We start from the raw sequence: 14,355 nt of genomic DNA on the forward strand, positions 1-14,355 counted from the left end.
AGAAAACCTAAATCGGGCAAGGTAGAAGAATCTTTTTACCCATTCGCCAAGTGTACAAGTTAGGTGGGACGACAACATATTCCTGTCATGTGAAGCACATGCCGTCACCAGTGTCATATAGAATATATCAGACGTGTTTTCCTGTGGAGGAATCGGTTGACCTATGACCTTGCGATCAAATGTTTTCGGTTCCCATTGGAGAGGCATGTCCTTTCGTCTACTAATCGCACGGTTTTGAAGTGCGGTCGCAAAACACAGACACTAAACTTATTACAGTGAACAGAGACGTCAATGAACGAATGGACAGGTCATAACTTTGCGAAAATAAAGAAATTAAAATTTTCACTCGAAGGAATACTTGAACCAAGGACCTCTCGTTCCCCAGGTGCTCACGCTAACCACGGGACCACGGCGCTCCTCAGCTCACATTCTCCTTGATGTTGCTTATCTTGCACATGGACTACTCAGTTTGTATGTTTTGCTTATTTTTTTCATAGTTCCACACAACTTCTTCCTATTTTCTCGATTAATCTGTGTTCAGTCTTTCAAGGCCTATCCACTGTGCCAACTTATAACTAAATCTGAGGGGGGTGCGATGGAGAGGTTCCCTTGTTAGTGGATCCATTAAGAAGAAATAAAGATTTACATAGTGAACAGGTGCATGTGAAGCACAGTTTATCTTGACAGAGTAAGACAGAAGAGAGTCCATTTTTGTCATTGACCATGGATGATTTTTGAAGCAGATGTGTTAAAATTTCCTGAGGTACCTCACAAGCCAAAGTGTGTAAATTAAATACTGATTAGATAACAGCATACCAAGAAAACAAACAGCCTTAAAGAACAGTTACATCACCTGTAAAAGCGGAAATTGAAAACACCTGTGTAAGACAGATCAGGAAGTATTGTACCCTGTTCTAGCCAAGTTTGCAAGTTTGTCTGAAGAAAAGAAACAGCTTTCAATAACTTCCTTAACATACTATGGGACCCTACAGGTGATGGTACGCCTGCGGTCCAGAAACCTTGTTGCTTACCTTATCACTTGCAGCCCATAGTGGAGAAAAATATTTCAGATTTGCTAGAAGTATGATTAATTCAACCTCTTTCCAGTCTCTGGGCTTCACCTACAGTGGTTGACCTGAAGGAAATCAATAATGGAGAAATGGTTTATCGATCTGTGTAGATATGAGAGCGTTCAAGAAGGACCCTTCCAAGGATCACCTTGGCAAATGCAAATTTTTCGCCACCTTAGATATGCACTCTGGCTACTATCAAATTTCTATAGCTCTGTAAGATCAGGAAAAGATAGCTTTTGTTTGCCATTTGGGCATTATGAATACCTAAGGATGGCCTTAGGCCTCCAAAATGGTCCTGCTACATTTCAGTTTTTTGTGGATTTATTCTTACAGGGTTTAAAGCTGACTATGTTCTAGTTTATCTGCATGGCGTGATTATTTTTTCAAGTATGATGAGAGAACACGCATAATGACTGAGAAATGTGCTAATTCATTTTAGTGATGCTAATTTAAATTTGAAATTAGAAAAGCGCAGTTCCATGCTACCACAAGTGCACTATCTAGCCCAAATAATTCTGGCAGAAGTGTAAGATCAGATCCGTGGTTAACGGATTCAGTGACCAATTTTCCAGCACCGAGAAAAATTGCAATCATTTCTCAGTTTAACAAATTACTACCACCATATGTGGGAAAACTGTGCAGCCACCAAGAAACCACTCACAAAATTTCTAAAGAAATAAACTCCTTTTGTCTAGACAACAAACAGAGAGTGCCATCTTAAAACTGAAAGGAATTCTTCATGTTCACCTTTCTTATCTTATCTGGATATTGTGCTACCTTTTATCTTGTTGTGAGATGCTGACAACATAGCTATTGGCTGCATTTTGAGTCAATTACAAGACAGCGAAGAAAAACCAACTGGTTATGCGTCACATCAGCTGAATCAAGCTGAACAAAACTACAGCATGACAGAAGGAAACTTTTATCACCCATTACTTTCAGTGTTACCTATATGGGTGACAGTTCACAGTAATTACAGACCACGCGGGTTTTGAATTTAACAGATCAGAGCAGCAGATTTTTAATATGGGCTTTGAAACTTAGTGAATATAACTACATAATCAAACACAAGAGCCTGGCAAGGTTAAACTATAATGCAGATGCTTTGAGTATGAAAATTAAGATCCTGGTAGTAGATTATGTTCTTATTGAGGAATTAAAAATGGCACAAGAATCCATTCCCGACTGTAAGAAACTGGCTACCTCATTGCATGTTATTACAAGACATTTTATGAAATAAAATGGGGAAAGCACTATGCAAGTGTGCATCACGAGCCATTATTGGCATCCCCAATGAATGAAAGATGTCTAAGATATCTGTGCACTAAGAGAGCACAAGGCCAAAGATCAAATATCTCTCTTCAAATGTTGAGACTGTAGCACCCAATATTGTTGAATTGTTCTGCATAACAGCCTGAAATAACCGATACATTTTATCTACCTTGGCCATTTATCAGTTATTATGATCCCTACTGAAGACATGACAGTTGTGAAAGAATTTGGCAATCATTTAGAACGAGTTTCTGGAAGTCCAAAGGCTACTGTAACAGATCAACATTATACCAAGTATTGGCAAAACTAAGAAATTTATGGGGCACTGGGATGAATCATCTCAGATATTACATTTCATGTTGTCTGTCAATGTCAAATTACATCTGCCAGATCAGAAGATTGTAGTTCATTCTGATCACTTAACACAGTATAAAACTAGTGATACATTGTTTCCTGCAGTGGACTCAGCAAAATTCGGAAAGAATCATTTGGCAAAAAAGCCAATATGCACTTAGCTGTTACACAGCAACCCACAAGCTCACATCAATGTAATTTATGTTCCGCCCCTCCGTATGATTTACAGTTTATGAATTAAGAACATACTTTATCTTAAGTCTTAAATGGGAGATAATGTCAGTATTTTCAATGTCACTTTATTGTTTAGCCATACTGATGATTCTGCTGTGCGTTTTTTCTCAATCAGGCCCTAATTAGCTACAATATTTTGCTTAAGTGTTGCATTTGTGCCATTCTTGTACAACTGCCTCTGTGCCTTATATGTTTTTAAACATGTTAATTCAATATCACTACTGGCATTGCAATGGGTCATCAGCATACATGGTAATAAAGCAATTAATGCCTAGAAATCTTGGGAAGTCATTCACATTGCATATAAACAGAAATGGATGATTTCATTCACTAATGACCAATGAAGAGTTGATTAATTCATCCAAATAATAAATGAACAGAATACCTGATAGGTAATATTCTTATGTAACAACCTAGTTAATATTTAATGACTCTGTGCTAACCATCACCAACATATTAATGAAGCAGTTGGTATACAGAGACTTTTGGTTATCTTCATTACAAGATTTGGCACTCCTCTGCTCTCTCTTGCAACATATTCCATAGGTGGAGAGAGACAACTGTTTCAAAGATCTTTAAAGAGTTTGTAACAGCTACATATATTTACAGATCATATTCCTATAATTTTTTGCAATATGCTGTGAAGAATAAACTGTGTCGATACATGACCTACCTTTGAAGAAACAATCCTTTTCAACTATTGCCTGAAAACCAGTGATTTTCATCTTAGCACAGAGTGAATATGCTTATGTTCCTTTCAATATTAGTATCATCCTTTATCCTTTCTCCAACATATATTTACAATAAAGAGTTCTATCTGAATTAGGAGGTTTTTTTCTCTCTCTTTTTTTTCCAGTTTATTTGATGTGTCGTCCAGTTCTTCCACACCCCTGGTGTCAGCAGTACAGTTTTCAATCTCTTCTTCCAGTGTTGATTAACACTAGTTTACTTTTTTACTATACATTTCTGTAGTGGTTTCCTCAATCAGTTTGTGTTGCAGCATTCAGCCACATAACTTCCTATCCTTCTCTGTTAAGACATTTCAGGAACTTTTTACCACATTCAGAGGCCATAATACATTCAAATGTGCGAGACAATCAAGTGCTCAAGTCCTGCAGCAGATTATAATAGATATGAATTAAATATATGATTTTTTGAAACAATTTTTAAGAAATTCTCCAAGATTTAGCTCAGACTGCATGTTATAGGTAACTTGCTGGGAATACAATGAGCCTGTTTTGGCTAATTTTCTGCAATTCTAAAACTTTTTATTTTAATCTCCAAACTTCACAGCAATGCAGACACATCAGAAGCAAGACATATTCTCCATTTGGCATAAGGAATTGGGAATAAAAGAAAGAAACCCAAACACAAACTGAAAGCTTACATAATTTGAGAACTGCAAACATAATATGTGAAGTCTTTTTTTTAATTTTTTGGTAGAGAAAAATAATCAAATATAAGTGATATCGCTAGGCTAATTGGGGATGGGGAAAGGATGGTGAGGGGAAGGGATATAGAAAAATGCAAATGTACACACCAAATCTCATATACAGCAGGTAACGTGTTGACAGTACATCACTGTTGTAGCAGTAACAACCACAGACCAAACTTCGCAACCCACTGAGAGGCGTGTCGGCGATTCGTCTACGAAATCCTGTCAATGGGTGCCAGATTACTGCTGATGTAGCATTCTGCAATACAGCAGTCTGCCATAGTGGTAGGCTGGATTTTCACACGCCACGGACAATGTTGCACTTCCGTAGCCACTTACACGACAGGCGGGCTCCCGTTACAACACAGCAAGTCAGAACAACTACAACTGCTCACCCACCCAGCCATTAGTGGCATTTGTACTTTGACTGGTTCATTGACTTCCAACTACAGCCCCTTCTGTAACAGTCTCCACACTAGCCATCAGTCCATTGTCAGGCCGAGCAGCTTCAACCTTGCTAAGCAGCATCATCAGGTAGCCACTGGTCTATGAGCCACCACTAGACCTGATCGTTCCGGGTTTTGAGCCACTGCCACTGAGTAGAGGTCATATCTAGGATGACTCCATTCAGAACTCTGGGTGACTCCAAGGTTCTTGGATTCAGTGCAAGATGTCTGTGTGCTTGTCTTGCTGCTCAAAGGTGCACATTGTAAGTTTGTCGGGTGATGCCTCCCTTGTGTCAGCACGGCTGCTGCCCTTCCGCTGAGGCAGCAGCCAACTGTCTAACATAACATCTGCTGGTGGAGGGCCATGAACACCAAGGAGTCATGATGAGGTAGCACACCGCTGCCTGGATGACCAAACAAGCAATCAAGATGCTGACAATGACCTCTTGTACAGAAGTCATGCTGAATAAAGAATGTTTATACTGAATGAGATCTTCTGACTTTGCACTCGCTATGGCACTGATAGAATACAACCCACAGTTCCTGCACACACTGTTCTGGGGCACAAGTGACCTTCCTGACTAATAGTGGTGTCTGCATCACAAATACCATTACACTGAGCTAAATAGTTTAATAATGCAGCATTTGGAACTCTTTTAACATACCTGGTGGCAAAGGCCTTTCTTGTTGGGCTTGGTGATAAGCTGTTCTTGAAAAAGCCTGGTGAAAAGCATTGTCTTCCAAGACCTTGTCTTGTTGGTGATGGTGATGAACACACAGGTGGTCCTCCAGTATTTGGAAGTGACAGTTGCAAGGGATGATCAATGTAACGTTGCAACATACGTCGATTTGCTTCATTCTGCTCCTGCTGCTGTAAAATAATAAAGATACAGTTACATTTTCATTACATTTTATAGATGTAACTTTTTTAGCCTATACTGCCGGTACACATTTGTTAGGAAAACCAAGAAGGAATGCAGGCAGTAAATAATTTCAAATCAAGATGAATGCTGGGAACTGAAAAATCAACAATATTTGAGACAAGAGTTCCTATTAACCAACAGTCAAAACAGGAAGATCTGAAGCTGAATTGTCCAGCACACAAATTAGAAAATCCAGTTGAACCTCTTGGTTTTAAAGCTTTTAATGGTTCTGTCACTGAGAGAAGAAGGTAAACAGGTATTAAAAAATTAAAAAGGATAGTGAGATTTTGAAGTGCTAGAGGTAATGGGAGATTCATTATATCAGATCCAGAAGAAGGAAAGGACCTAAAAGTCTAGATTCTAATTCCAGAACTAACAGGTTAAATATAAAAGCTTCAATGGAAAATGAGGCTAGAGAAGAGTGGCGAATCAAGCATTATTACTGACAGATGAGGTACAATGTCTAATCTCAAGATTATAAAAGTAGACTTCATGTGTTCACGAGGAACCATCAATATGAACACAAATATAACACTGGAGATTAACCATTTCATAATATTCTGGTTACTGCAAACTCCTTCATCCTTTCGTAACATTAATCATCACAATATTCAGTAGGTTTTTGGAAGTTACAACAGGCATATTGAGGTTTAGAGTGACATGCTATTTTACTACAATTTAGTACGCCATCAGTTTATTACTTTTTAAGAGGTTGTTTGTCTCAATAGAAATGGTTCCCAAAACTACTTGACAACCAATCTAAATCCTTTAGAATAGTTCTGCAAGTATTTTGAGCAATACATAAAATAAGGGTAAGGCAACAATTCACCTAAAGCGGATCGCTGCATGGAGCACAGCACTCGCACTAGCTTTCGAGCACTAGCTCTTTTTCCAGCAATGGTACACACATACCAACACACAACCAGACAGACACCCAAACACACACTCCTGTGGTCACAACAAATTTAATTATTGATACTTGACTGCTGAAAGCAGCTGCCTCAGCTGATGGCTGATGGAGGTGGGGAGGGGATAGGGAAGAATGCAAGAGGAGGCAGTGGGAAAGATGCAGGTCTTTAGACAGGCGACTTTGTGGGCTCACAACAAGGTGAAAAAAATACAGAGGGTACAACAAAAGAGATGTAGGAAGAGGGAAGAAATTGAAGGGAGAAACAGGGGAGGGAGAAAAAGGAGGGAGGCAAAGATGAAGAGGCAGAAGAGAGAGAAGGGAGAGGGGTTGAAAAGAGGGGAAAAGGGGGGGGGGGGAGAGGAAGGGAGAGAAGGTGAGGGAGAATATGCCTGCATGGGGGAGGAGGAGGAGGAGGAGGAGGAGGAGGAGGAGGAGGAGGAAGAGTGGTGGGGGACTGGACTGGACTGAGAAGGAGTGGTATTGACAGAAGAGAGAAGGGAAAAGCAAGGTGAGCCAGTGGGAACGGGTACGCAGAGGTTTAAGACAGGAGAATTGTGAGAGCACAAGATGTGTTAGAGAGTGAATTTCCATCTCCGTAGTTCAGAGAAACTTACATTGGAACGGAGTATCCAAATGGCCTGCATATTGATGCAGCTGTTGAAGACATTTGTGAAGTGGGTGCTGCATGTTCAGCAGCGGGATGGTTAAGTTTGCACTTCACCACAGTTTGGCAGTGGCCATTCACGCGAGGAGGCAGTTGGTTACTTGTCATGCCCACATAGAATGCTGTACAATAATTTTAGCTTAGCTGATATATATCAAGGCTGCTTTCACATGGGACCCTTCATTTTATTGGGTATGAAATGCCTTTGACTGGACTGCAGTAGGACATGGTGGGTGGGTGTATGGGACAGGTATTGCACCTGGGCCAACCACAAGAGAACGACCCATAGGATGTAGGATTAGGAGTAGGATTGGTATAAGGATGGGCAAGGATATTCTGTAGGTTGCTTTGGTGGCAGAACACTACTTTGGGGGATGTAAGTAGGACTTTGGGTAGAATATCCTTCATCCCAGGGCATAACTTGAGGTAGTTGAAACCCTGGTGAAGGATGTGGTTGAGCTTTTCAAGGCCAGAGTGACACTCTGTGATCAAAGGAGTGTTGTTCAGTGGCCAGTTAACAGGTTTACTGGTGTCAGAGGAGCAGATGGCACAGGAGACTTATTTATGGATGAGCTGAATAGGATATTGTCTGTCAGTAAAGGCTCTGGTATGGTTATCTGTATATTTTGAGAAATCCTGCTTTCCACTGCAGATGTGGTGTCCACAGATGGTGAGGCTGTAAGGAAGAGACTTTCCGACATGTATTAGGTGACGGCTGTCAAAGTGGAGGTACTGCTGGTGTTTGGCGTGCCTGATGGGACAGGCATATTTATGGACCCATCTGAGACATGGAGATTGACATCCAAGAAGTTGGCTCAATGATTTGTGAAGGACCAGATGAAACAGATTTGGGAATAAGTGTTGAAGTTACAGAGGAAACAGCAAATGTTATCCTTCAAAATGTCATCAATGAGCCTGAGCCATGCAAGAGGTTTCAGTTGTTGACTAGATAGGAAGGATTCCTCCAGGTGGTCCATCAATAAGTTGGCATAGGATGGTGCCAAGCGAGTACCCATGGCAGTATGACAGATTTGTTTGTACATTTGGCCTTCAAAAGTGAAATAATTGTGCATCAGGATGTGGTTGGCTATGAGGATTAGGAATGCAGTGATGGGTCTGGTATCAGGACAATGTTGGGAAAGGTTGTGTTCCATGGGCGCAAGGCAATGGGCATGGGGGATGTTGGTGAACAAGGATGTCACAGTCCAGTGACCAACAAGGAGGCAGGTGATAATGGGACAGGAACAATGGAGAGGTGATGAAGGAAGTGAGCAGTATCTTGAATGTAAAAGATTACAGACAATAGTTTGGAGGCATTCATCAACAATGGCAGAGATTTGTTCTGTTGGAGCATTGCACCCAGCCACAATGGGACGACCAGTTCAGAGAGCTGTCTGGTTGAGTTTGTGGACTTTGGAGAGTAAGTAAAGCATAGGATTGTGTGGGGTTACTGGTGTGAGGAGGCAAAAGTATTCACGTGCCAGTAGAAGTAGCTTCAGTTCCCACATAAGGTCCATTAAAATCAGAAGTTTAAAGAGAGCTTTTGATGTCTGGGCATGCTTAACATAATCGAGTTGCAACAATTTTTGCACAGTCTGCTTGTGAATGAGTATAACTTCATCACTCACTTGCCTTTTCAGTGCATAAACCTCAGGCTGCAGATTCTTTTAATTTTTAATACATTTTACAGGTATTAACTAGAATCATACAGTAATGATCTCAATCAGTATGATTACAATTAGAAATATTTAAGAACGTGTCAGAAATCAATTAGATACTTAATGAGACTTGTATTAAAGAACTGAAACTTTTTGCTCAACAATTATATGGCAGATGATGCAAGCACCATGAATCTGCCGGCACCTGGAAACCAGATAATACACAGATCACAAATTCTGAACTAACATTTTATTTCTTTGGTAGCTGTAGATACTTTGTATCATAACACAGCAGAAAACTTGAATAAAATAGAAAAGAAAATGTGTTTCTTGTATAATAGTTACAAAGTTTCACCAAAAACCCCTGTCAAGTCAGTTAAAATATTGTAGTTTTGTTTTAAATAGGGAACTCTGTTTCTTCAACATTTAAGTTCAGTGGGAAGTAGATGAAAATTTAGGCATGAAATGTACTTGGCACTTCTTTGTACCATGTCATTCTTATGTCTTGTCTTCTGTGTGAAGTTCTACAATACTCTGGGGTTTTCTTATAACAATGCACATTAGGGAAGATATGTACTGTGAAACAGTGGTAGGCATTCCAAATGGCCTTAACAATTTGTGGATACAGCTTCTTGGATTTACACAATAAATTATTCAAATCACTCTTTCCTAAGGGATTTAATACTTTGTGAAAAAGACTACTTCCAGAAGGTATCATGGAAAGAGCAGGCCCAAGTGGCTGCATGTGTGATCTCGTCAAAAATGTGAGAAATGGTTCTTAATTCAGAAGCAGCCAAGCTCAATCTCTACACAATACGAAGTATGTGATGTTCCTAGTATGGTTTGTACTCTAATTGAAGACCCATGAACTTATAGCTACTCCCTGTAATAGCTGGTTACAGAATATGCTTTGGAACTTCATGGTAATTGTGAAATTGGATGGAGATGGTCTTGTTTAGGTTTGCTGAGAGAGTTAGCAGTGGACCTGTTGAGGATTTTTTGTAGGAAAGGAAGTTACTGGTGTTTATGGTTGACATGGTTTCAGGCACTTTATGTGTAGTCATTTGCAGACCTAGGAAATTTATACCCTATGCTCCTGGTAGTGGACAGGTAATTAGCATAAATCTTCAGCAATAGTTAGTAATGAATTGCATTACATAGTTTCAAGAACTATTTTCTGTTTCTTGTTCATGAAATGTCACTTCAGCAGAATATTTAATGTCCCCCTGCCATCACAGTGTTGAACTTTTCTTCTAATAGTAGTTTGTGACCAAGACAATAAAAGATCCCCTCAAATAAAGAAAAATACATAGTGGCATTTCCTGGTTGGTCATGAGAACTACTATTTCTTCTTCTTTTAACAATAACTGCACTGTAATGGTGGATAGTTAGTTATATGCATGCAAAAGGTTACCACCATGGTTAATGAGTACTGTGCACTGCAAAATGGTGCTATCCAAAACCAGTGCCAAGTCAAGTGTGGTGCACCATGGGCCATAGAAAACAGGGACGAACGACAGCTGCAGAGATGTGTATGGGCAAATAGACTTGTAACTGTTACGCAATTGACCACCCAAATCAACCAGGGGCTACCAACAGTGCCTCCTCAATGACTGTTCAGTGAACACTGCTGCATATGGACCACCAGAGCAGGCACCTGGTCCGTTCACCCATGCTGTCTGCTGTTCATCACCAACCACGTATTTAATTTTCACACCAATACTGAAGCTGGACCTCCATTGAGTGGTGACAGGTGGCATTTTCAAATGATAGATGGACATTGGTGTGTATGGCACGAAACATCTGAAAGCAAACTGCTTGCAATGATCATCTGAAGAGTCCATGCCAGAGAAGGGAGCATTATGGACTGGGGACAGTTTTTGTGGCATTCGCTGGGTGATTATCATTCTGGAAGGCACTATGGATCAACACAAGTACGCATCTATCCCTGGGGACTATGTCCACCCCTATATGCAGTGCGTTTCCTCTGTACAATGGCATCCACTAGCAAGACAATGCAATATGTGACACAGCTCGCAGTGTATGTGCATTGCTCAAAGATGGCCAGGATCAGTTTACTATATTCCCCCAGCCAACAAACTTCTGGATTTAAATCTAATCAAAAATCTGTGAGACCACATCAATTGAGCTGTATGTGCCATGGATTCTCAAGCAAGAAACCGAGTGCAGGCCACAGAAAAGGACTTGGAATGTCACCACATCACTGTTGGTACCTTCGAGCACCTCACTGACAATCTTCCTACATATCTCGCAGTTGTTCGCACTGCAAAAGTTGGTTATTCAGGTCTTTGACAGGTGGTCACATTAACATGACTGGACAGTGTACCTCTAGTATCATCAAGACTATAAATCTTGCTGCAGCTGAATTCCTTTTTTACGTTCATACTGTGTTACGGTCTTCAAAAATAAGGTGAGGAAAGAAACTAAAATTTTATGAAACTATGATAGCGTCTACACTTGTCTACAGCAGCAAGACCTGGACACTGTCAAATGACAGAGAAATACGATTCAACCATATAGTTGGTTGGTTCGTTTAAGGAGCCAAACCAAGAGGTCATCAATCCCTCTACCTGGAACAGGCAAGTCAGCAAAACTTCACACCAAAGAAGGGCCTAGTGCACAAAACCCAGGAAAAGAAAACCCCATGGTTTATTGAAGGTCAAAAAAGCCTAGAGAAATGAACAAGCAAGAAGAAAACGGGAAAAAAGGGAGAAAGGCGGGTGAGGTGTCCCATCCAGGGAGCAGTTGGAGGCTGCCAAAGACAGAAAGTGTAATGGGGCACACACCACTTGCCATGTAATTGAGACACCCCACCCAACAATACCCACAAAAGACTAGCAACATGGACAGGAGAGACATGCACAGGAAAACAGAGAAAGAACATCAAGTCAGACAGAACACACAAGGGGAAAGAACAGCAAAAGAGTGGGTAGGGCGAAGGCTGGGACGTACCACGAAGCCCAGACAGCTGCCGCCTGTTCAGGGCAGAGGAGGCAAGAGTCAGCCAGAGTACAGCTGGGTAAGTAAAGTCAAGCAAAATGTGGAACACTGTCAAACACTCACCACAACGACAGTAGGGTGAATACTCCTGACAGAGGAGATGATCCTGAGCCAGTCAAATGTCTGATACAGAGGCAGCAAAGGATGATTGAGTCCTTTGCAAGAGGCCGGCATGGAGGACCTCTGTGAATTCATGATTTCCTTTATCTTCCATAGTTTGTTAGGAAAATTCAGAGTACACAATTCCGTATTCCAAACCCTTATCCCTAACTTCAAGGTGTAATACTGATCAGAGGTGCAATTCCGAAATACCGATCTGACAAGGCAGCTTGCTGGTAGCCAATTAGGCCAGCTTGTCACCAAGTTCATTCCCCAGGATCCAGACAAAGGTCACTGAGGACCCACACTGTTTAAGGGCAAAAAGGGAATCCCGGATAGTCAAGACCAAGGGATGGGAATGGTAACACTGGTCAAGAGTTTGTAGACTGCTCAAATAGTCGCTACATATGAGGAAGGATTCACCGGTGTGGGAAAGGATATGCTCAAGAACATGAGAGATGGCTACCAACTCTGCACTACAGCCATCTGGTGAGGAGCCAATCATTGAGACATCAGTATACACAACTTCTGAACCCCAAAATGTGCCAAGAATGGAGAAGAATTGGCAGTGGAGCACCACAGGATAAGCAGAATCTTTTGGAGCTTGTGACAGGTCAAGACAGAGTTTTAGACGAGGTATGCACCATAGAGGTTTATATGTGCAGGCCCAGGAATGAGATGGTAGAGGGGAAGGCTGGATATGGATGGCGATCGTAAGCCCAGACCTGGGCCACCATTGTGGAAGGTGGATCTCCATATCTGGAAAGAGGAGATGGTGGTTCAGGTGCTCTACAGAGCAGTGGATGCAGAACACATAAGTAACCAACCACTGTGGCACAGAAACCACAATGATTGAACCCCAGTCTCCACTAGGAGGCTGGTCATGGGGCTAGTCTGAAAGGCAGCAGCTTCCAGTCATACCACACAATGATGTACAAGGTCCAGCATCTGTAACATCACAGGTGATACTGAGCTGTATGCAAGACTTACGTAATCTAGACAAAACTTGACCAATGCTGTATAGACCCCGTATCAGAGTAGAGTGGCCCGTGGCCCAGCTAGTGTCGCTGAGACATCAGGGAGTACTGAGGAGGTACCCACATGTCTGCTTTAGTTGACGAAAATTGTGAAGCAATGTCAACCAGGCGTCAAAGACCAGACCCAAAAAATGATGAGAGTCCACCACACTGAGGGACTGGCTATAAAGGTACAGATCTGGATGGGGATGCACTGTACGGCGATTACAGAAACGCATAACACAGGTCTTAGCAGCTGACAACTGGAAGCCATGAGTGATAGCCCAAGATAGTGTTTGGTGAATTGCTCCCTGCACTCAGCATTCAACAATGCCCATCGCAGACAAACAAAAATGAATGCAAATGTCTCAGCATACAAAGAGGGAGACACCGTAGGTCCCACAGCCCCAGCAGGCCACTGAAAAAGAGAGAGACAGTCAAAACAGAACCCCGCAGAACCCCATTCATCTGCAGATGGGAGGTGCTATGAGACATGCAAACATCTACCTGAAAGTGCAACATGAAAGAAAGTTCCAGATAAAACATGGGAGTGGGTCATAGAGAGCCCACTTGTGCAAGGTGAAAAGGATGTGGTGGCATTATGTGTAATCATAAGCTTTATGCAGATCGTAGAAGACTACTACAAGATGTTGACATCCAACAAAAGTCAGATAGATAGCACAATCCAGGTGGACTAAATTATCTGGAGTACTGCAGCCTCGGTGGAAACTACCCTGGGTCAAAGCCAAAAGATCCAAGATTGAAGAATCCAATACAGCCTCCAGCTCGCCACGCATTCAAGTAACTTTCAGAGGACATTGGTAAAACTGATCGGACGATAACTGTCCATCTGAAGAGGCAATTTACCCAGTTTCCAAACTGGAATAACAACACTTTCTCCCATTGAGAAGGGAATTTCTCCTCACCTCTGAGATGGTTCAAAAGGGCAAGTATATTATGTAGGCTAGCCATCAGTAAGTGCTGAAGCATTTGGTTGTGCACTTGATCCAGTCCAGGAGTCGTGTCAGGGCAGAGAGCGAGTATGCTGGCAAACTCCCACCACCAAATGAGGCATTATAAGGTAACAGGGAACAAAAGGTAACGGGAGTCATTACAGATGGTGTTTGAGAAGACACAATGCAGGCAGATAGTGGACCAACGCTGAGGCCTATGCAAAATGCTGAGTAAAATGCTTAGCAATAGAGTCCAGGCTGGGAATAACACTATTCTGGGAAATTCCCAAGGACACC

At 41.6% G+C, this 14,355-nt stretch overlaps 1 protein-coding gene across 2 annotated transcripts in view; it reads right to left on the reverse strand.

Moving 5' to 3' along the window:
* The window catches only part of LOC124594833 (P2R1A-PPP2R2A-interacting phosphatase regulator 1), a 61,774-nt gene that overhangs the window by 17,021 nt on the left and 30,398 nt on the right, over window positions 1–14,355 (reverse strand). Inside the window, exon 4 of one of the 2 annotated variants that reach the window (XM_047133281.1) lies at window positions 5,480–5,682. In XM_047133281.1, the coding sequence (XP_046989237.1) occupies window positions 5,480–5,682 (203 nt within the window). Of the gene's footprint in view, window positions 1–5,479; window positions 5,686–14,355 lie in introns of both variants that reach the window. The other variant, XM_047133280.1, reaches the window with a different exon arrangement.

Source organism: Schistocerca americana, chromosome 2 (assembly GCF_021461395.2).
Source record: "Schistocerca americana isolate TAMUIC-IGC-003095 chromosome 2, iqSchAmer2.1, whole genome shotgun sequence".
Taxonomy (NCBI): Eukaryota; Metazoa; Arthropoda; class Insecta; order Orthoptera; family Acrididae; genus Schistocerca; species Schistocerca americana.